Source organism: Phyllobates terribilis, unplaced genomic scaffold (assembly GCF_046119375.1).
Source record: "Phyllobates terribilis strain yellow unplaced genomic scaffold, ASM4611937v1 Scaffold_49__1_contigs__length_9717188, whole genome shotgun sequence".
Lineage (NCBI taxonomy): Eukaryota > Metazoa > Chordata > Amphibia > Anura > Dendrobatidae > Phyllobates > Phyllobates terribilis.
In genome coordinates this window covers 5,552,772-5,577,322 of record NW_027362809.1, presented here as the reverse complement: position 1 = coordinate 5,577,322, position 24,551 = coordinate 5,552,772, and the positions used below count along the sequence as shown (strand labels likewise).

At 42.7% G+C, this 24,551-nt stretch overlaps 1 protein-coding gene across 1 annotated transcript; it reads right to left on the bottom strand.

Annotated features, from left to right (window-relative positions):
• Nucleotides 1-202: 202 nt before the first annotated feature.
• LOC141191677 (uncharacterized) lies at nt 203-24,551 on the bottom strand. Its single transcript, XM_073661621.1, has 7 exons — nt 24,519-24,551; nt 7,891-8,040; nt 7,582-7,761; nt 7,381-7,504; nt 7,200-7,297; nt 6,964-7,054; nt 203-2,805 (listed from the first exon to the last, which is right to left on the bottom strand). Exons 1-7 carry the CDS (start codon nt 24,549-24,551, stop codon nt 1,280-1,282), a joined length of 2,202 nt encoding a protein of 733 aa, XP_073517722.1. The 3' UTR covers nt 203-1,279.

Sequence of the window (24,551 nt, the reverse complement as noted above, 5' to 3'; positions counted from 1 at the left end):
CATATTGGGCTCGTTGCTCGGGTCGAGTGCCCGAGCATTATGATTTGCTCGATCCGAGCAATGAGCACCCAAGCATTTTAATGCTCACCCATCAATAGGCTCTATCCCAACCCCCCTTCTTTTTTAATCCTCTGGTTCATTCACTCTTCTCCGTGGCACGCCAACATCACAACACTCACACCGATTTTGATACTTTGATTCTGTGACTTCTAGTCCGACCTACTTACTGATATTTTTACATCATGCTATATTTATTTTTGGATGAAACTTATCACCACAAACGTGCATTTTATTATTATTTTCTCAATTTCATTCATCTTATAAACAATATGTAATTATATATTTTGAAATCTTTTATCATTTCTTCTTAAATTATTTACAATGTTAAACTGTCCAAGATGAACTTTCACATATCATGTGTTCTTTTTTGGCTACACATTTTTTCAAATTCACCTGTGTATATACTGTATATGGCTGCGTTCTGTCACTTGGCATATGTTTATTTGTCATGAGTCGCTAGTATGCTTCTTCAAAATGCTTAGACAATAAAAAAAAAGCATATTATTCTAGTGTGGAACTGGATTTACTGTTATCTACTAGCAGCACAGATTTTCAACTTTTCTTTCCTTTCCACATACTATCGGTTTGTGCCAGTTCCTGGACCATCTGGGTCAAATTTTCCAAGTGATCACAGAGTGTACGAACTGGATCCATTGGTGGGAGAAAAAAAGTATCGGCCAGAAGTAATGTCACTCATGGACAGGCAGTGAGGCACGGTAGTCAAACATTCTAAGGTCAAATACCAAGAAAGCACATAGAAAACTAAAGTGAAAAGACAAAGGTGAAGTCAAGTCATGATCTGAGGTCAGAATACCAGGAAGATAGCGGATCAGAGCAAATAGGCTAGACAAAGAAATTGTCAGAACTACGTCCAAGGTCAGACAGCAAAGGATAAACAATCAGAGCATTGAAATACAAGACAAACCACTGAGCAGATGGTAAGTCTGGCAGAGGTCTGAGAAATAGAGCTCAGCTAAGTAAATGGGTAATCACCAGGAAAAGTGAACACCTGAAGGAAGCTCAGCACCTCTCAAACTCAGATTGGACAGCTGAGCTGTCCATCAAAGCACCGACAGCTGAGCACACCCCGCACCAGAATGAACGACTGAGGTATCAGTCACAGCGTCCAAGACACTCTGAGCGGAGGAATGGTGACACTCTGATGTTTATTAAGCTGATGTTTATTAAGAGTTGATTATAGTGTAAAACATTTCCCACATTAAGAACATGAAAAAGGCTTCTCTCCTGCGTGACTGCTCTGGTGACTAAGAAGAGAGGATCTCTTCACAAAACAGTTTCCACATTCTGAACAGGAAAAAGGCTTCTCCCCTGTGTGAGTTCTCTTGTGCTTAACCAAATCTGATTTCTGGCTAAAACATTTCCCACATTCTGAACATGAATACGGCTTCTCCCCTGTGTGAGTTCTTTGGTGTATCATAAGATTCCATTTATGGTTAAAATATTTCCCACATTCTGAACAGGAAAAAGGCTTCTCCCCTGTGTGGTTTCTCTGGTGCGTAACCAAATCTGATTTCTGGTTAAAACATTTTGCACATTCTGAACATGAAAAAGGCTTCTCCCCTGTGTGAGTTCTCTGGTGCTTAACCAAATCTGATTTCTGGTTAAAACATTTCCCACATTCTGAACAGGAAAAAGGCTTCTCCCCTGTGTGACTTCTTTGGTGTATCATAAGATTCCATTTATGGTTAAAATATTTCCCACATTCTGAACAGGAAAAAGGCTTCGTCCCTGTGTGGGTTCTCTGGTGCTTAACCAAATCTGATTTCTGGTTAAAACATTTCCCACATTCTGAACATGAATACGGCTTCTCCCCTGTGTGAGTTCTTTGGTGTATCATAAGATTCCATTTATGGTTAAAATATTTCCCACATTCTGAACAGGAAAAAGGCTTCTCCCCTGTGTGAGTTCTTTGGTGTATCATAAGATTCCATTTATGGTTAAAATATTTCCCACATTCTGAACAAGAAAAAGGCTTCTCCCCTGTGTGCGTTCTCTGGTGAATAGCAAGATCTGATTTCTGTTTAAAACGTTTCCCACATTCTGAACAGGAAAAAGGCTTCTCCCCTGTGTGGGTTCTCTGGTGACTAACAAAAACTGATTTCCGGTTAAAACATTTCCCACATTCTGAACAAGAAAAAGGCTTCTCCCCTGTGTGCGTTCTCTGGTGAATAGCAAGATCTGATTTCTGTTTAAAACGTTTCCCACATTCTGAACAGGAAAAAGGCTTCTCCCCTGTGTGGGTTCTCTGGTGGCTATCAAGATGCGCTTTCCGGTTAAAACATTTTCCACATTCTGAACATGAAAATGGCTTCTCCACTGTATGAGTTCTCTGGTGACTAACAAGATCTGATTTCTGGTTAAGACTTTTCCTACACTTGGAAAAAGAAAATCTATTCTCTTCTGTGTGGATTTTTTGATCTTTAAGAAAAGATTTTTCAAGGGGAAAACTATTTCCATATTCTGAATGTGAAAATGGCTTCTTTGCTTTAGGAGCAGTTCGCTTTTTAATGCTTATTTTGTGACTTTGATTTTCCTTAGTAGTCGGTAATGAATCAGAAGACAGGACCTGTTTCAAAGGATCAGATGACAGATCTTTGCTGTGAAGGGATAATGGTATATCTGCAGTAATGGCATTCATTTCAATTGTATCCTGTGGGATCTCAAGATCATCTGATTTAAAAACTGAAGATGTCAGCTGTCCCTCTGATTTCCTGGTACAGTCATCTGCTAAGAATAAAACCAATTATTACTTTTGAATAAAATATCCTTGAGTTTTATATTTTTGAGCATTTCTACTTAAACTGTCTGTAAAAATTGCAAGCTACAGTATGTAAAAAACTGAACTATTCACCAAGACAATGACAGGTCACAGTCTAATAAAACCTCATAGGATGAACCAGTAGAGCGTGGTGTTCAACTGTTTGTTCATTCTGCCTCCCAAATATGGAATAAAAAGTCACCAAACAATGTTATGTAGGGGAAAATAATATCAATAAAAACTTCTACTCATCTCACAAAAAAACAAGCCCCCACTCAGGTCCATCATCTGTCAGTGGAAAAACAGAGGTTTCCACATTATTAGTGGCTCAAAGGCTTTTGAAAAGCAACATGGCTTCCATAAACTAATACAGTAATATCCACCCTCCCAAAGTCAAATCTCCCTCTCACTTCTGAGCCTTGCAGTGTGCCCAAACCACATTTAGCATCCATGTATTTGGCATTACTACAACCCCTGGCAAAAATTATGGAATCACCGGGCTCGGAGGATGTTCATTCAGTTGTTTAATGTTGTTGAAAAAAAGCAGATCACAGACATGGCACAAAACTAAAGTCATTTCAAATGGCAACTTTAGGGCTTTAAGAAACACTAAAAGAAATCAAGATTAAAAATGTGGTACTCAGTAAGGGTAATTTTTTTCAGACCAAGCAGAGGGAAAAAATTATGGAATCACTCAATTCTGAGGAAAAAATTATGGAATCACACCGTCAATTTTCATTTCCAAAACTAACACCCGCATCAAATTAGATCTGCTCGTTAGTTTGCATCTAAAAAGGAGTGATCACACCTTGGAGAGCTGTTGCACCAAGTGGACTGACATGAATCATGGCTCCAACACGAGAGATGTCAATTAAAATAAAGGAGAGGATTATCAAACTCTTAAAAGAAGTTAAATCATCACGCAATGTTGCAAAAGATGTTGGTTGCTCACAGTCAGCTGTGTCTAAAATCTGGACCAAATACAAACAACATGGGAAGGTTGTTAAGGCAAACATACTGGTAGACCAAGGAAGACATCAAAGAGTCAAGACCGGAAACTTAGAGCAATATGTCTCCAAAACAGGAAATGCACAACAAAACAAATGAGGAACGAATGGGAGGAAACTGGAGTCAATGTCTGTGACCGAACTGTAAGAAACTGCCTAAAGGAAATGGGATTTACATACAGAAAAGCTAAACATAAGCCATCATTAACACCTAAACAGAAAAAAACAAGGTTACAATGGGGTAAGGAAAAGCAATCGTGGACTGTAGATGACTGGATGACAGTCATATTCAGTGATGAATCACGAATCTGCATTGGGCAAGGTGATTGTAGCACCCCCTTACCGCCGCGGTCCCGATCCGGAGTCCTCCTGCTCCCCTGCTGCTGCTGGTGCGCGCAGCTTCCTGGGCACTGTGCTTAGGGCGCGCACGCTCCATCCCTCTTAAAGGGGCCTCGCGCGCAGTCCTAAAGAGTCCCGGAGGACTTCCCCTATATAAGGCACCTCCTCCAAAATGGAGGTGCCTGTGCAAGGTTGTTGTTTGTCATTGATGATATGGGGCTGCATGTCAGGTAAAGGCACTGGGGAGATGGCTGTCATTACAGCTTCAATAAATGCTCAAGTTTACATTGATATTTTGGACACTTTTCTTATCTCATCAATTGAAAGGATGTTTGGGGATGATGACATCATTTTGCAAGATGATAATGCATCCTGCCATAGAGCAAAAACTGTGAAAACATTCCTTGAAAGAAGACACATAAGGTCAATGTCATGGCCTGCAAATAGTCCGGATCTCAATCCAATTGAAAATCTTTGGTGGAAGTTGAAGAAAATGGTCCATGACAAGGCTCCAACCTGCAAAGCTGATCTGGCAACAGCAATCAGAGAAAGTTGGAGCCAGATTGATGAAGAGTACTGTTTGTCACTCATTAAGTCCATGCCTAAGAGACTGCAAGCTGTTATTAAAGCCAGAGGTGGTGCAACAAAATACTAGCGATGTATTGGAGTGCTTTTTTTGTGTGTTTGTTTTTCATGATTCCAGAATTTTTTCCTCAGAATTGAGTGATTCCAGAATTTTTTCCCTCTGCTTGGTCTGAAAAAAATTACCCTTACTGAGTACCACTTTTTAATCTTGATTTCTTTTAGTGTATCTTAAAGCTCTAAAGTTGCCATTTGAAATGACTTTAGTTTTGTGCCATGTCTGTGATCTGCTTTTTTTCAAAAAACATTAAACAACTGAATGAACATCCTCCGAGCCCGGTGATTCCATAATTTTTGCCAGGGGTTGTATAGTGAGGAGATCCCACTTAATTTACGGTGTGTGTCTCCTGGAGCACAATCTGGGCACTATATGTTGGGCAATAAAATGGCAAATGAGCAATTTTCACTCTCCAACATCCACTGTGTGCTAATTTACAGTAAGAGAATGTGGAGTCAAAGTAGTCACTGCTCCTATAGATTAATTCACTGAGGGTTACAATTTCCAAAATGGAGTCCCCTTATGGGGATTTCTACTGCTCTGGTTTTCTGACATTTTGTCATATTAAGGCTTCTGCAAATGGTGTGTCCCATCTCCTTAGGGATCTGCTCCTGCAACGTCTGCTTCTCTCACCAGGAGCCGCCTTATTCATTGAGCAGGCGGCGATGGTAATGGAGGAGATGTCGGAACCAGAAGCTGTGGGCGGTACAGACTCTGGTCAGGGTGCCTGGGACCTATAGTACGATCCAGTCTGGCAGTATGGGTTGTGTGCTGTCCATCTGAAGTAGTCTGCTCTCTGATTCAGCCATTTGGAAAGCACCACACCCTACTAAAGCTGGAAGCATATTGCCGGAAGCTGCCAGATACAGCCTTGTTCTCCTCTGGTTCAGTCCTCTGTGCTCAGCTCCCGGCTTGTGTATTTGTTTCTGTTGTGACCCCGGCCTGTTTAATGACTACTCCTGTGTCTTCTGATTTTGTATGTTCTCTGCCCTCCTGGTTCTGACCCGGCTACCTGATTATTCTTCTTCCCATCTAACACCACAGAACAGCCTGTAAAGTTAGACCTCGGGCATTTGGAAGAGACAATGGAGACCTTCTTTTAAAGACTACCAGGGAGTTGCAGACTCACATAAGTGAGGCAGGATAATCACACAAAACAAATAGACAGAATAAAAAAAATATGCTACATCAGCAATAAGAACTTATGTATGAGAGGAGAGCATCAAGACTAAATGGGAGTTGCACTCATTTATGGTGGACCATTGGAGCTACTATGAGTCCTGACCAGAAGAGTAGAGAAAGTATTAGCGCCCCCATTTCAGGAGAGATTGTGCAGTAATCTGAATTCCTTAGGATTGAAAACATAATGGAATTTATGACGTGGAGTGAATCCATGAAACCAGGGCTGGAGCCACCACATCTCCTGCAGGCGTGAATAAATGTATATTACAGCCATCAGCCGTGCACAGCTTAGAGATATATCATGGCACAGGTGTAAAGTTTTCTGTATGGTTTATCACGATCCTGTATGAAGTTAGTTGGTTTTAAAAAATATTTAAAATTCAGGATAAAGGGAAACTCTGTTGTTATTGTACAGAAATTCACACTTGTCCCTCACTGCACATTTAATGTTGTTGATCATAAAAGTGACGTTTGGCCAGAAAGACTGGACCTGGTCTTGTAGGGACCATATGAGCATATTCAGCAACACAGAAGGCAGAGAAGGTAGATTCATCCAATAAGATATCACAGATCTAGGAAGCCAACAGCATCATTACCCTTCGCTTTCTCTCAGAGGCCCATTATAATTTTTCTTCAAGTGATTTTCTCACTTGGCAGCACATTCTACGTACGCTGTCATTTGGCTTTGCATTTTACCGATCTTGGAAGGTAACGGTCAGGGTCATCTAATCCCAGGGAGTAGGTGGATCCTTCAGGTTGTAAGTTCTCTAGAAAAGGGCTTTCCCAATTCACAAAGTAATTTGAACATTTTCGGATGGAGGAGAATGTTGTGGTCTAGCGGTAAAATGGTGATCACACGACTGATACAGCCGGACTACATCACCGATAAAGCAGCCACAGCCGGTGACAGAGAAGAATCTGTCACTTCTCAGCACTTAGTGGCTATTACTACTCACCTCCGTAGTCATATGTAGGAATCTCTTCTTTACACCGCTCATCACCTCTCACATATGTCTCTGTAGTATTAATATGGGGCAGATCTTCACCCTGAAACAAATATTATAAAAGTCACAGACAGATGAGAAGTCACATCTATGATCAGCTCTAATCCATCTCCACAGTTCTCACACAAGACCTTCACAGTCATTTATACATTATAGGGGAGATCTCATGACACCTTCTCTCCATCTACCTGATGATCCTGAGGAACATTGGGATCTTCTTGTTTACAGTCCAGTGGAAGAAGAGGAAGGGGACATCTCTCTGGTGTTGTTCTCTTACTGGATAGATCTGGGGGAAACACATACAGGGACTCAATTCATTCTTTACATACAGATAATTATAGGCCGTGTGTGGTTAGTCCTGTCTATTACCTGGTGATATGAGGGGATGGGGAACCTCCATCATGACGTCTTTGTACAAATCTTTGTGTCCTTCTAAATACTCCCACTCCTCCAAGGAGAAATAGACAGCGACATCCTGACATCTTATAGGAACCTGACACATACAATGATACAGTCATCCCCCTGATCCTTTCATACTGTATAATGTCCCAGCATTCCCAGCAGCGTCACCTCTCCAGTCAGCAGCTCAATCATTTTGTAGGTGAGTTCTACGATCTTCTGGTCATTGATGTCCTCATGTATGAAGAGGTGAGATGGGGGCCCTGTGATTGGGCTCAGGGGTCTTTCCCATCCCTCAGACACATGGACCTGACAGCACTCACTAGAGGTCTTCTTCACTAATATGTAATCCTGGTTATGGAAATACATATAAATAAATCTCACTACAGACATTTCCAGAGTCCTCACCTCTCCAGTTCTGTCCATCTGTTATTCCCATAGATAAGAATGATGTAATGGGACGTCATCAGAATCTCTCACCTCTCCAGTAAGCCGGAAGAGGATCTCTAGGGTGAGGTGTAATATCCTCTCCGCCATCTTGTCTCTATCCATATCCATCTTTGATGGGTCCATAAGGAAAATTCTCTTAAATAGAAGATCTTCACTGAGAGGATCTGATATTGTAGAGACCTGAATGAGAAGATGATGAGCAGATGTCACATCATAAAAATCCTGTGTAATAATACAATTACTGGAGATAATAAGGGGAAACATATGAGGAGATTTATTATTTTACAGTATTTAGTTTTCTGCTTTACATCTAGTAATAAAACCTATATATTTTAGGCCACAGACAACAAGCAGTTTCTTCCTTGGAGTCTGCAGCTGAATACGTTTCTCATAGACTCATCTTCCTTATTGCTAATTCTCGTCTCATTTACCGACACTGGAATCGGCATTAGTAATACTGCAGGAGATATCCATTACACATGACATGGAAATAACTACTTCATGATGAGGACGACATCTTCATCTTCTACTACGGCTCTAGAAACATATTTAGCCAGATTTCTCACCGACTACATCTCCAACGGCCGTCTACATGAATGTTTCCAGTCTTCCCCGGACTGTAAACTTCTATCACATTAGATCTCATGTCTGATTCACACACAGAAGTTTGAGGCTTTGATACACGGTAAGGTTTTTAACCCCTTTACAACCCAAGGTGGTTTGCACGTAAATAACCAGGCCAATTTTCACAATTCTGACCACTGTCACTTTATGAGGTAATTACTCTGGAACGCTTCAACGGATCCCCCTGATTCTGAGACTGTTTTTTCGTGACATATTGTACTTCATGATTGTGGTAAAATTTCTTCGATATCACTTGCGTTTATTTGTGAAAAAAATGGAAATTTGGCAAAAATTTTGAAAATTTTGCAATTTTCAAAATTTGAATTTCCATGCCCTTAAATCAGAGAGATATGTCACACAAAATAGTTAATAAATAACATTTCCCACATGTCTACTTTACATCAGCACAATTTTGGAACCAACATTTTTTTTTATTGGGGAGCTATAAGGGTTAAAAGTTGACCAGCGATTTCTCATTTTTCCAACAAAATTCACAAAACCATTTTTTTAGAGACCACATCACATTTGACGTGACTTTGAGGGGTCTTTATGACAGAAAATACCCAAAAGTGACACCATTCAAAAAAACTGCACCCCTCAAGGTGCTCAAAAGCACATTCAAGAACTTTATTAACCCTTCAGGTGCTTCACAGGAATTTTTGGAATGTGGAAGAAAAAAATTAACATTTAACTTTTTTCACAAAAATGTTACTTTAGACCCAATTTTTTTTTTTCCGCAGGGTTAACAGGAAAAAATGGACCCCAAAATTTGTTATGTAATTTCTCCTGAGTAAGTAGATACCCCATATGTGCGGGAAAACCACTGTTTTGGCGCATGGCAGGGTTCGGAAGGGAAGGAGCGCCATTTGATTTTTTGAATATAAAATTTGCTTGAATAATTAGCGGATGCCATGTTGCATTTGTGGAGCCCCTGATGTGCCTAAACAGTAGAAACCCCCCACAAGTGACACCATTTTGGAAACTAGACCCCTCAGGGAACTTATCTAGATGTGTGGTGAGCACCTTGAACCCCCACGTCCCTTACAGAAGTTTATAACATGGAGCCGTGAAAGTAAAAAATCTAACTTTTTCCACAAAAATGATGTTTTAGCCCCAAATTTTTTATTTTCACAAGGGTTAGAGGAGAAAATGGACCCCAAAAACTTTTGCGTAATTTCTCCTGAGTACGCAAATACCCCATATGTGGGGAAAATACAGTGTTTGGGCGCACGACAGAGTTCAGAAGGGAAGGAGCACTGAGTGACTTTTTGAACGCAAAATCGGCTGGAATCGAGAGCGGACGCCATGTCGCGTTTGGAGAGCCCCTGATGTGCCTAAATAGTTAAATCCCCCCACAAGCGACCCCATTTTGGAAACTACACCCCTCAAGGATTTTCTCAAGGGGTATAGTGAACATTGTGAACACAGAGGTACGACACAGAATTTGATGACATTAGGTCATCATATTGAATAAGTTGTCATTAGTCTTGAGCGCAAGTGCTCGCTACTTCAGTTTGCATCGGGTATTCAGGTATGCACCATGTATCACGGGTGCTCAAGCGAAATGCTCGAGTCCCCGCCCGCATGTTTCACGGTTATTAGACACCCCAAAAAAAACATGCGGGGATCGCTCGTGAACGGCAGGCAATCCCCGCGAGGTTTTTTTTGGCCGCGAAGCATATGGGGCGGAGACTCGAGCACCCGCGATACTCAATGCAAACTCAAGTAGCGAGCACTTGCGTTCAACACTAGTTGCCAGATAGTCATCGTTTTGTTTTTTTTTACTTTTGAAAAAAACAACAACCCTAACACCAACCCTAACATTAGCACAACCCTAACCCCAACCTCAGCCCTAGCGTTTATTTTTTACGTCATTCCTAGTGCGGTATAAGTGATTAGACGACCTTATTCTTCGGGTCGGTGCGACTACAGAGAAACCAGAATGATATCGGGTTTTTATGATTGACAGCTGTCACACACTAAAAGACACATATTTTGTAAAATCTAGTTTTTGCATCGCCATATTTTGAGAGCTATAATTTTTCCATATTTTGGCCGACAGAGTCATGTGACGGCTTCTTTTTTGCGGGATGAGTTGACGTTTTTATTGGTGCCATTTTCAGGCACGTGACATTTTTTGATCGCTTTCTATTCCAGCTTTTGGGAGGCAGAATAAACAAAAACCAACAATTTAGGAATTGTTTTTTTTTTTTTTTTTTTTTTTTATTCTACTCCGCGTGTGGTAAAATTGATAAGGTAGCTTTATTCTTTGGGTCAGTACGTTTACAGCGGTACCACATTTATATAGTTTTTCTATGTTTTGGCGCACAATAAAAGCTATTGTATAGAAAAAAATATTTTTTTGCATCGCTTTATTCTGAGAGCTATAACTTCTTGATTTTTCGGATGATGGAGCTGTATGGCGGCTTGTTTTTGGCGGGACAAGATGACGTTTTCAGCTGTACCATTTTTATTTATATTCGTCTTTTTGATCGCGCGTTATTCCATTTTTTGTTTGCCGGTATGATGATAAAGCATTGCTTTTTGCTTCGTTTTTTTTTTTACCGTGTTCACTGAAGGGGTTAACTAGTGGGACAGTTTTATAGGTCAGGTCGTTACGGACGCGGCGATACCAAATATGTGTACTTTTATTGTTTGGTGGTTTTTTTTCATAATAATATTTATTGATTGGTACATTATATTTTTATTTTTGGTGGATTATTTTTTTTATTTTTTTTTTTATATTTTTACATTTTTTTTTCACTTTCTGAGAGTTTTTTTACTTTGTCCCACTCTGGGTCTTTCACTTTTTTATTCTGATCGCCTGCATAGCATAGGGATGGAGCACCATCCCTGTGCCATGCAGGCAGTCAGTGCTGCACAGTGAGAAGATTGTTTGGTCATGCACTGCGCATGACCAAAAAATCTTCCTGCTGTCTGGTGACCCGGATGTTGTCATGGCAACATCGGGTCGTCATGGCAACACCCGGGAAGCCGCGGCAGACAGCGCTGGAGGCCGGAAGATGAGGTGAGTATTGCTATCACCTCCCCTTAGCCACTGCAATGCTGCGATCGACTTCGATCGCAGCATTGCGGGGGTTAATGTGCCGGGAGCGGTGTGGGACTGCTCCTTGCACATAGTACCGGGTGTCAGCTGTGACAATCAGCTGACACCCGGCGGCGATTGCGCCCGCACAGCCTGTGTGCGCGCGCGATCGCGATGACGTACTAATACGGGTCAGGCTCTTAAGTCCCAGGGCACAGACGCGTATTAGTACGTCATGGGCTTTAAAGGAGTTAATATTATACAGAGTAGTACTATTCCGAATGGGTTCATCTTGCCATGGTGGGATAGCTTTCATGCTATTTTTTATCAAAAACAGTGTTGCTAAGAACCCTATTTTATTTAACCCCTTTCTGACCCAGGGCATATTAGTACGTATCTGTGCCCTGGGCCTTATGGGCCTGATACGCATTAATACGCCCTGGCGATTTCGCCCGCGCACAAGCGGTGCGGGCGAGATCGCCGCCGAGTGTCAGCTGATTGTCACAGCTGACACCCGGTGTTATGTGCAAGGAGCGGTCCCGCACCGCTCCCGACACATTAACCCCCGAAATGCTGCGATCGAAATCGATTGCAGCATTCCGGTGGCAAGAGGAGGTAAGCGCGATACTTACTTTCTCTGCCGGTGTCCAAATCCGGTCCCAGATGTTGCCATGGTGACCCGACGTCATCATGACAACATCCGGGTCACCAGGAGGCAGGAAGTTGTTTTGGTCATGTGCAGTGCACGACCAAAGTAACTTTCTCCCTGTGAAGCGCTGATAGGCTGCATGGCATAGGGAGCTGCTGCTCTCTATGCCATGCAGGCGATCAGGCTGCAAAAAGTGAAAGTGCCATAGTGGGACAATGTGAACAAGTAATAAAAATGTCAGAAAGTGAAAAAAAAAATTGTAAAAATATTTAAAAAAAAAATAAAAAAATATATATATTGTACCCATAAATAAATAATCTTATGAAAAAAAAAAAATAAACCAATAAAAGGGGCTGAAAAACATTTTTGTTGAAAAAATTTGAAAATTTTATTTTTACGGTTCAATGTTATAAACTTCTGTGAAGCACCTGGGGGTTCAGGGTGCTCACCACACATCTAGATAAGTACCCTAAGGGGTCTAGTTTCCAAAATGGTGTCACTTGTGCCTAAACAGTGGAAACCCCCCACATCAGAGGCACATGCGCTTATTATTCAAGCAAATTTTACATTCAAAAAGTCAAATGGTGCTCCTACCCTTCCGAACTCTGCCGTGCGTCCAAACAGTGGTTTTCCCCCACATATGGGGTATCGGCTTACTCAGGAGAAATTGCACAACAAAATGCATGGTGCAATTTCTCCTGTTACCCTTATGAAAATGCAAAATTGGGGGCTGAAAAACATTTTTGTTGGAAAAATGTGAAAATTTTATTTTTACGGCTCAATGTTATAAACTTCTGTGAAGCACCTGGGGGTTCAAGGTGCACACCACGCATCTAGATAAGTTCCCTAAGGGGTCTAGTTTCCAAAATGGTGTCACTTGTGGGGGGTTTCCACTGTTTAGGCACATCAGGGGCTCCCCAAATGCAACATGGCGTCCGCTAATTATTCAAGCAAATTTTACAAAGAGTCAAATGGCGCTCCTTCCCTTCTAAACCCTGCTGTGCGCCCAAACAGTGTTTTTTCCTCAGATATGGGGTATCTGCGTGCTCAGTGGAAATTGCACAAAAAATCTTGGGGTCCATTTTTTCCAGTTACTCCTGCGAAAATAAAAAAAATTTGGGTCTAAAGTAACATTTTTGTGAAAAAAGTTAAATGTTAATTTTTTTCTTCCACATTCCAAAAATTCCTGTGAAGCACCTGAAGGGTTAATAAACTTCTTGAATGTGGTTTTGAGCACCTTGAGGAGTGCAGCTTTTAGAATGGTGTCACTTTTGGGTATTTTCTGTCATAAAGGCCCCTCAAAGTCACGTCAAATGTGATGTGGTCTCTAAAATAATGGTTTTGTAAATTTTGTTGTTAAAATGAGAAATCGCTGGTCAACTTTTAACCCTTATAGCTCCCTACTAAAAAAAAATTTTTGTTCCAAAATTGAGCTGATGCAAAGTAGACATGTGGGAAATGTTATTTATTAACTATTTTGCGTGACATCTCTTTGATTTAAGGGCATAAAAATTACATTGCAAAATTTTCAAAATTTTCGCCAAATTTCCGATTTTTTCACAAATAAACGCAAGTGAGATCAAAGAAATTTTACCACAATCATAAAGTACAATATGTCACGAAAAAACAATCTCAGAATCAGCGGGATCCGTTGAAGCGTTCCAGAGTAATTACCTCATAAAGTGACAGTGGTCAGAATTGTAAAAATTGGCCGGGTCATCAATGTGCAAACCACCCTCGGGGGTAAAGGGGTTAAAAGCACTTTTGGTTTTTATTTATTTATTTACAGCAGGGTTTATGATCATTTTTCTTCTTATAGTTTTTTTCTGATTTATGGCCATAGTAAACATGCATTTATGTGCTGCATGGATTCCAACTTAAACCAAGCTCAAATTCTGTGTTTTTTCACGGGCACCATAGTGGCCCTGTGGGCTGCTGCTATGGATGATACACCCCTAACTATCCAACTATCATATGGTAAAAATCTCATAGGTCCTGGATTTATTAGTATCTGCACGAAGAATGGGCTAAGTGAGTATTTATTAAAGGGAATCCACTCCACCGACTACCCCACGGCCAGCAAGCATCAGAATCTTCACTGAATAAAAAGCCATTTCTCAGCAAACAGACCTCTAATATGAGGCATACAGGTATGTATAGACTCACATTTCTATCACCTGTATGCCCATAGTAGAGGTCAGATAAGTTCCAGGGGGTGACAGATTCCCTTTCATCAGCCGTGGGGTAATCATAAAACCAGATGTGTATCAAGGTACTGTAAGGTGGCTAATGGTTGCGTAGTCGATGAGAGGTATGTGTCACAGAGATGGCTGGTCTCTGTGATGTAACCCGGAGTGTTTCTCTAGGGCACATAAGCACTAAGAGGATCGTTTGGTGCACCTGGGAGCCGGGTTACGGGTAACTAGGAGAGAATGGGTGGGTCCAGCTACCCACATACCTCACCTCTGGGTGTGGTTAACAGCCTATAAAATGGAGGCTGTTGTTTGGCACATGGTCTGTGTGTTTGGAGGGAGAAGGCCTCCTGTGTATGTTTGTCTTCAGACCAAGCCAGGACACTGGACGCTACCCCAGCTTGTGTGCCACACAGGCCTGGCTGAGCAGAGACCTGCTAAGGACATTTACTTTGTTTGCCTGATCTAAAGGCTATTTGCTTTGCTGTTTGGCTTCTGGGTTTATGAAGCAATAAACCCACAAGAACTTTTAAAGGAACATGCCTCCTGTTTTCCTTCCGTCGCACCCAAGTGAGTAAAACCTCCACAATTAGTGTTAGACGTGCGAGCAGTGTTCCCAGCAGAGACGTGTGACTGCTACAGGATGGACTGCATGCCCTGGGTGAAGTCTGTCGCAAGCCAGCAAGCATCGCCAACAGGCTGTTACAGCAGATCCAGCAGCACCTGCAGGAACAATGGCAGCAGATGCAGCTTCTCGCAACCGCCATCCAGGGAAGGATGAGTGCTCCAACCCCAGGCCCGACTGATGACTCCCATGTCCAGAAGGCGGTAAGACGGGCTTTGCAGAAAATGACCCCGGGGGTTGACGTTGAGGCCTTCCTGACGGTGTTTGAAAGGGTCGCCGAGAGGGAGGAATTTTCGCAAGAGCAGTGGACAGAGGTACTGGCGCAATACTTGACGGGAGAGCCCCAGAAGTACGTCTAGTAGGCGTACTAAGATTTTGCTTTGCAGGACGCCCTATTTAGCTTTGCATAGTACGTCCTATTTAGCTTTGCATAGTACGCCCAAAAGGTGTACTATGATTTAGCTTTGCAGGATGCCAAAGAGTATGGCAAGCTAAAAACTGAGATTCTCGCGCGCTTGGGGGTGACAATGACTATCAGGGAACAGCGGGTTCGTATCACCGGAACAAACCACCTCGCTACCAAATATTTGACCTTATCCACAAACAAACTCAAGCTACATGAGCCCGGTTTTAAGGAAGATATGAGTACAATTATTTGTTAAAATTAAATCATTTTTATTTCAATAATTAAAAGAATTCTTTTGTAAAAAACAGGTACCTTCAAAATTCACAAAATCAAATGTCCATTAGAGGCTTATATTATTACAGTAAGCTACCTCCTCTGACGTATCAAGAAATTATATTCCGTCTTTATTGCACCCTTTCCCTAATAATAAGGTGTTGAAAAAGTTGAACCCCTTTATTCAAAAAAATCCAGAGACATAAAGTGCAAAAAGGTATTTTCCTCTCTGTATTGAAAGATGTATAAATATAAATATACTTGTGAGTATATAAATGAGTGAATTTTTGTTATGTTTTACATTATATCTTTGAGACAAAGTAATGACTGAAAGATAGGGAAATAAAGCCAGCACCAATTGATTTAATACCCTAAACAGGGAACTGTGCATATAGGGACAGATTCATTCAGGATTCACAGTTAACAGACACAAGGTCCTAAGGAGAGTACTTACATATTTCAGTATCCAGCCTATGGAGATGAGATTGCGGTCTACCCCGACGCCGCCGTTTCGCCTTAGGCTTCTTCAATGGGGGGCGTTAGTTTGTGTGCACGGTGTACCGTTTATGTATTCCTCCCACCAGCTGTATGTAATTAATCTTATAGACCAGAGTGATTATGGCGCATGCGTTAGTTACGTAGGTGCCCTGTAAACAAAAAGGACTTCCGGAGTCACTGCGGCTGACACGCATGCGGTGGAACGCATGAAGTGTCTCTTGCGCAGGACCGGAAGTCCGACAGGCCCGTTCACGTGCGCATGCGCACTCTCTGTTGGGAATCTCCATATAGTAGTAGCGGAGCTTGGAAGGGGCGTGTCAATGTAACGGAGATCGTAAATACATTTAGGCATATAGATACTCGCCTTCATTACATTCTTTTGCGTTTTCTATATAATAATTAGTTGAACCCCAATCATCCATTAGGGAATGCTTCTGATACTTGAAGTATAAACTTCTTGATTTAAGAGATATCTAATGGGTATATGTTTTATATAGTAAAATTGATGTAAGAGTGCAAGGAATGTGTTGGAAATATGTGAAAATTTAATGTGAAAAGATTCATGAAAAAAATATAAAATATCATAGTAAGCAAATATGGTGTGAAAATGTGTATAATGGGGCACATACTAATTTTGATATATATTGTGTCTCATATTTTAAAGGAGTGAATAAATAGCTTAAGATAACTAATACACTACAATTGTGTATAGTACACAGGATGGACATATGGACATCAGGATGGTTGGTGGAGTTTGGGGGGCTGCATCTATTGGAGGGAGATCCTGAGAGGTAGTGACTGCCAGATGTGGACCGCGTTAATTGAGGACCCTAAAAAGAAAGAAACAAAATGAGATAAGAAGAATGATAATTATGGACTTCCTGTGGCCTTATATTAATATATCAAATTAATAATATATAGTGACAATTATTGATGTAATCATACTGTATGTGGTTTTTTTTGTGGGTTTGGACAATTTATTACTGTGGTGCATTTTTGGGAAAAGAATAGTTTTCTTTCTAATTTTATATTGTGCACCTTGGAAATTATTATGTTTCACGTACTATACACAATTGTAGTGTATTAGTTATTATCTTAAGCTATTTATTCACTCCTTTAAAATATGAGACACACAATATATATCAAAATTAGTGTGTGCCCCATTATACACATTTTCACACCATATATGCTTACTATGATATTTTATATTTTTTTCATGAATCTTTTCACATTAAATTTTCACATATTTCCAACACATTCCTTGCACTCTTACATCAATTTTACTATATAAAACATATACCCATTAGATATCTCTTAAATCAAGAAGTTTATACTTATCAAGTATCAGAAGCATTCCCTAATGGATGATTGGGGTTCAACTAATTATTATATAGAAAACGCAAAAGAATGTAATGAAGGAGAGTATCTATGTGTCTAAATGTATTTACGATCTCCGTTACATTGACACGCCCCTTCCAAGCTCCGCTACTACTATATGGAGATTCCCAACAGAGAGTGCGCATGCGCACGTGAATGGGCCCGTCAGACTTCCGGTCCTGCGCAAGAGACACTTCATGCGTTCCACCGCATGCGTGTCAGCCGCAGTGACTCCAGAAGTCCTTTTTGTTTACGGGGCACCTACGTAACTAACGCATGCGCCATAATCACTCTGGTCTATCAGATTAATTACATACAGCTGGTGGGAGGAATACATAAACGGTACACTGTGCACACAAACTAACGCCCCCCATTGAAGAAGCCTAAGGCGAAACGGCGGCGTCAGGGTAGACCGCAATCTCATCTCCATAGGCTGGATACTGAAATATGTAAGTACTCTCCTTAGGACCTTGTGTCTGTTAACTGTGAATCCTGAATGAATCTGTCCCTATATGCACAGTTCCCTGTTTAGGGTATTAAATCAATTGTTGCTGGCTTTATTTCCCTATCTTTCAGTCATTACTTTGTCTGAAAGATATAATGTAAAACATAACAAAAATTCACTTATTTATATACTCACAAGTATATTTATACATCTTTCAATACAGAGAGGAAAATACCTTTTTGCACTTTATGTCTCTGGATTTTTTTGAATAAAGGGGTTCAACTTTTTCAGCACCTTATTATTAGGGAAAGGGTGCAATAAAAACGGAATAGAATTTCTTGATACATCAGAGGAGGTAGCTTACTGTAATAATATAAGCCTCTAATGGAGATTTCATTTTGTGAATTTTGAAGGTACCTGTTTTTTACAAAAAAATTCTTTTAATTATTGAAATAAAAATGATTTAATTTTAACAAATAATTGTACTCATATCTTCTTTAAAAAAGGGCTCATGTAGCTAGAGTTTCTTTGTGGATATTGTATGAATTGGAAGTTGTAAACCATTGACCTCTTGTGATAGATACAAATATTTGACCTGTTGCACCTGGTCCAGAAGTGGCTTCAAGTGGAGTCCTCAATGCCTGCGCAGATGGTAGAGTGGATGGTGATGGACCGTTTTGTGCACTCCCTGCCAAGGCCCATACAGCCTTGGGTTGCCCAGGGTGATCCCCGGAATGCGGATGAACTGGTCGGACTGGTCGAGAGATACCAGGGGGTTGAAAGTTCCTTGGGAAGGCTGCCCACTCCATACTGGGGGTCCCAACAGGGGGAGGAGGCCCAAAAGGTGGTGGGACTTCCAAGGTCCAAAGGGACGAGGGAGGTGGTGCCCAAGGTCCATACGGGTGATGTTGTTTGCTGGAGGTGCCACGGCCCAGGCCATATAGCCGCCTGTTGTCCCCTGACCCTTGAGCCGATGGACTGCAGTATAGGACACCGTTGTTCATATTATGCTTATCCGGCCTGCAGTGTGAACTGTCCACCCAGTGAGGGGCCACAAGCATGTCCCGTGAAGATGAACGGACGGGAGGTAATGGCACTACTAAGGTCGGCATCATTCTGGACTTGTTGCACCCTATTATTATAGGCTGGGACTTTTGTTTGTTTTGGGATCTGTGGGGGAAGGGTTCTGGGTTTGCTGGATCAGATAAGAAAACAGTTAACCCTAATGAGGTATCACCACACCCAGAGTCAGACAGGTTTCCCTTTTGTGTCCTTGTGAGGGATGAGGAGGTAGTGCCCCCTGTGTCTGCCATTCCAGAGTTAGGGGTGACCAGCGAGAGTTTTGGGTCTGCCTAACTCTGAAGGAAGCCTTTAATAATGTCACTGTTCTAAATGGGGTTGCACAGGAGCCGAGGCTAACACAAGGTTTCCCCATTTTATGATGAGTGGTGAGTTGTTGTACCGGGTCAAGAAAGTGAGGGAGCAGCGTGTGGAGCAGTTAATAGTGTCGGGCCCGTTTAGACGGAAAGTGTTGGACATGGCCCATTCACATGTCTTTGGGGGACATCTGGGAGTGGAAAAAAAATGCAGGAACGGATCTTGCAAAGGTTCTATTGGCCTGGATGTCACCAGGAAATATTTAAAGCATTGCAGGTCTTGCCATACGTGCCAGTTAACCGCCCCCACCTCTCACTTTCGAAGTCCCCTCGTGCCATTGCCCATTATTGAAGTGCCGTTTGAAAGAATTGCTATGGACTTGGTCGGTCCCCTGGTTGAATCTGCTCGTGGGCATCAATATATATTGATTATCCTGGACTATGCCACACGCTATCCTGAAGCGATTCCACTGAGAAACTCCTCCGCAAAGAGTATAGCCCGTGAGTTGGTCCACGTTTTTTCACGAACAGGCTTACCAAAGGGAGATACTCACCGACCAGGGAACTCCCTCTGAGTAAGGTGATGAGGGAGTTATGCAAAGCCCTTCAAGTCTCCCAACTGAGGACTTCAGTATACCATCCTCAGACAGCTGGCCTAGTCAAAAGGTTTAACAAGAATCTGAAGAGTATGCTGAGGAAGGCCATAGCGAGGGATGGTAGAGACTGGGACTGTCTCCTACCGTATCTGTTGTTCACTAACCGAGAGGTTTCACAGACCTCTACGGGGTTCTCGCCATTTGAACTCCTGTATGGCCGACATTCGCGGAGTCTCCTGGATGTCACAAAGGAAACCTGGGAAGCCGAGGTCACGCCCCACATGAGCGTCATTGAGCACGTTGCTCTGATGCAGGAGAGGATTGCGAAGGTGATGCCCATTGTAAAAGAACATCTCCTGCAGGCACAAGAAGCTCATGCCAGAGTCTACAACCAGTTAGTCAGAGTGAGGCAATTCAATCCGGGAGGCTGAGTCCTCGTGCTAATTCCTACAGTGGAAAGTAAGTTCTTGGCCAAGTGGTAAGGGCTGTATGAGGTGGTGGAAAAAGTGGGTGAAGTGAACTACAAGGTTCATCACGTCAACCTCATCAAGCCGTGGCAAGACAGAGAGGCTGTGAAAGCTCCTTGCTTGCTGGGCAAGCCAGAAGGTGACGTTGGAAGAGTCGCAATTGCAGAAAAGCTAACGAAGGCCCAGAAACAGCAGTGTCGGGGGTTGATGCAGAAGAAAAGGGATCTGTTCTCGGAATTGCCAGGATGCACAAGTGTCTTAGAACACGAGTTTCTGACGGAGCCTCATGTGCGGGTAAACTTTAAGCCCTATCAGATACCTGAGGCCCGACGAGAGTTGATCTACAAAGAGGTAGCTTGTATGCTGAAGCTCGGTGTCATTGAAGAGCCCGATCGTCTTGGTCCCAAATCCTGATGGTGAGTGGAGATTCTGAAACGACTATCGGAGGTCTCCAAATTTGACGCATATCCCATGCCACGTGTCGATCACCTGATCGAGAGGCTTGGGCCAGCAAGGCACATAACCACCTTGGATCTGACAAAGGGATATTGGCAGATGGAAAGGGAAAATAAAAAAAAACAGCTCACCTCCATGAACCAGCTGGGTGTCTCCGTAATCAGAGCTGCTGCTTGCACTCAGTAGACAGGTAATAGAAAAAACGATGATCCAGCTCCACAGACTCCAATGGTAAAAACAAATGTCTTTTATTTAGATTTTTTTTAAAAAAATATCCAGATGGCGATAATGTAACTCCAGCTGGTAGAAGAACAATATTAGAAGGGAAACACAGGGGCACCAAGGAGGGGTGCGCTACCAGACCAATATTGGCAGATCCCTAAGGCACAGGTAGCAAAAGAGAAGACTGTGTTTTCTACGCTTGACGGATGCTTCGAGTATGTCCGGATGCCGTTGGGACTGCAGAGGGCCCCTGCAACCTTCCAGAGAGCCATGGATCGCATCCTTGCATCCCATAAGAAATATGGCGCAACATACCTGGACGATATTATTATCTTCAGTCCAGACAGGGAGAGTCATCTGGAAAAATTCCAGACTGTGTTTGATGCTCTGAGGAAGGTGGGGTTTTCAATAAACCAGAAGAAATGTGGCATGGAGAAAGAAGAAGCCAAGCACCTTGGATATGTAGTGCGTAGAGGCAAGATAAAACCCCAAATTACTAAAGTAGAAGCAATCCAAAATTGGCATAGACCACTGTCGAAAAAAGCAAGTCAGAGCCTTCCTGGGAATCGTGGGATACTACAGGAAATTCATCCCAAACTTCACCATGAAGGCCGCACCCCTGACTGACCTCCTTAAAGGGACAAAATCAGCCATGGCCAAGTGGACTGCAGAGGAGGAGACGGGCTTTCAAGAGATGAAACTGGCTCTGTGTAGGCAACCGGTGCTGGTTGCCCCGGACTTCAAGAAAGAGTTTATACTCCAGACAGATGCTTCAGAGCAGTCCTTTCCCAGGAGATACATGGGGTGGAGTACCCTGTCCTCTACCTGAGTAAAAAGCTGTCCTGCTGCGAGAAAAATAATTCGGTTATAGAGAAGGAATGCTTGGCCATAAAGTCGGCAGTGGACACTTTACGGTACTATCTGTTAGGTCGAAAATTTAGATTAGTATCCGACTATGCCCCAATCGGATGGATGAGGGGTCAACCTCTAGTTTTTAGCCCTACAGGACTTCTACTTCCATGTAGAACATAGAGCATGGAAGCTACATGGTACTGCCCATGCCCTCTCGAGAATCCCCTGTCTGGCAGTAGAAGGTGCCAAGCCCCACGGCATTAGGCAGAGGGGGTAGATATGTAAGGTGGCTAATGGTAGAGTAGTAGATGGGAGGTATGTGTCACAGAGATGGCTGGTCTCTGTGATGTAACCCGGAGTGTTTCTCTAAGGCACACAGCACTAAGATGATTGTTTGGTGCACCTGGGAGCCGGGTTACGGGTGGCTGGGAGAGAATGGGCAGGTCCTGCTACCCACATACCTCACCTCTGGGTGTGGTTAACAGCCTATAAAATGAAGGCTGTTGTTTGGCACATGGTCTGTGTGTTTGGAGGTAGACAGCCTCCTGTGTATGTTTGTCTTCAGACCAAGCCAGGACACTGGACGCTACCCCAGCTTGTGTGCCACACAAGCCTGGCTGAGCAGAGACCTGCTAAAGACATTTACTTTGTCTGCCTGATCTAAAGGCTATTTGCTTTTCTGTTTGGCTTCTGGGTTTATGAAGCAATAAACTCACATGAACATGCCTCCTGTTTTCCTCCCGTTGTGCCCAAGTGAGTAAAACCCCTACAATATGTATAAAGGAAAGGGTATGGAACTCAGAGAATGTTTCTATAATCCGCCTCAAAGCGTTTCCCCAACAGGTTCATTAGGAGGCTTGATACAGGGATGATAATTCATGATGTTCAGCATAGTGTGCCTAATAGCCAGATGTCCATGTTTAAATATCCCACTTCATCCAAAACCCCAGACTAGGAGACCCATTCCCATTCCTAGAGGTGAATTGTCACAGGTTATACTGTACTGCGCCTACGCTACTCCTCATGAGCAAGAAGTTCGATAATGTCCATCACCTAGTGTGCATGTCCGGAAGTGACGTGCTTTTCGCTGAAACGCCAGATAAACTGATTGCCTCCGCGCCACTCGTACCTGTGACTGCGCGTGCCCATAGTTATCATTCCACGACAGAGCACATCTAGGATCATTGTCCACAAATGCGCATGCCCAGATGTCTGCGTTCCACGCCGGAGCACATATGGTATTGGATTGCATTCCACCAACAGAAAAATCCTCTCTCTGAGATCAGCGTCATGGGAGACTAAAAACAAGTATTGCACATCCTCCCATCATGCAATAGGCATGTAGATCTACTTTATCACTTCATAAGATATGGGATGATGGCCCACAGTATATTCCTAAATTGTCAAATTTAACCACTATTGCATAATTAGAGATACACAAGGAACACCACACTTGTTAGTTACTAAATAGTATAAGTGGGATATAACTGATAAGAAATAATTCTGATATAGAAGCTCAGATATCTTGATGAAGTAAAACAATATGTGAACCTCATTCACAGGGAACTGAGTAGAAATGGGTAGAGTATAAAATCCAAAAATGTAATCCAGATTGGGCTGTATTCATACAAAACAGGCATAGGAAATCTGCTCATTAAGTCCCGTAGGGGCTAGTGAATCCAGTCTGGAAATCCACTCGCTTTCCTTTTTGAGGATACATCAATTGAGATCACCCCCTCTCACATTGGGTTTAACCACCTCAATGATACAAAAGGAGATGTCTCTTGTTTCACCTCAATGTGCACTGTTCATGTGTCTCACTAATGGGGTGTCCCGACCATGGCGTAATTTCGCCCAAATGCCACCCTACACTCCTCCTAGACTGCCTCTTGGTCGTGCATATATAATCTAGGCAGGTGATGTGGCCACATATACAAGTCCTGAGGTTTTACAGTTGGAATAATCCCTCTGGAAAAAGGTTTCACCTGTAGAGGAACTCGAGAAAGATTTACATGGTCTCATCCAATTACATGTACAACTTTCTACACATCTAAAGAAACCACAGATTCTTCTATCCAGCCATGTCCCCTTTGGTGCAGGTTTTTTTTAGAAACTATGCACTAAACGGTCCCTAATTGACCAACCCTTTCTGAAAGTTATTGTGGGAGTAGATCCCACAGCACCCTCAGGTCCAGCTCATAAACTGCTGCGCTGGGACGCAGATATCAGCTGCTGGCCTCCGATAGGCCGGCGGCTGCCATTGATATTGCTGTGCAGAGAGCTCGTCTCTGCACGGCAATACATTGCACTACACCGCTGATGTCGGCGGCTCCTGGACCGGGCCGCGATCATCAAGGGGTCTATGTGCCTGCGGGCCGCATGAAGCAGCTGGAGGGGCCTCATGCGGCCCACGGGCCACGTGTTTGAGACCCCTGGTCTAAACTTTTAGCTGAGAAAAATGTGTCCTACTGTAAATTTAGCACTTAAAATAAGCCATGTATGAGGGAGTCGGTGTCATGGAAATTTAGGAGTAGGAGTCGAAGGTTTGGCTTACCGACTCCACAGCGCCGGCTCCCATCCCGTACAT

Bases quoted from the DNA above. Each gene is read 5' to 3' on its own strand.
- LOC141191677 (XM_073661621.1), bottom strand. From the start codon at position 24,551: ATGTACGGGATGGGAGCCGGCGCTGTGGAGTCG. The intron at 7,298-7,380 runs GTAATAGACAGG...TGTTTCCCCCAG, and splicing joins CCATCCCCTCATATCACCAG to ATCTATCCAGTAAGAGAACA. The intron at 2,806-6,963 runs GTGAGTAGTAAT...TATTCTTAGCAG, and splicing joins TCCTACATATGACTACGGAG to ATGACTGTACCAGGAAATCA.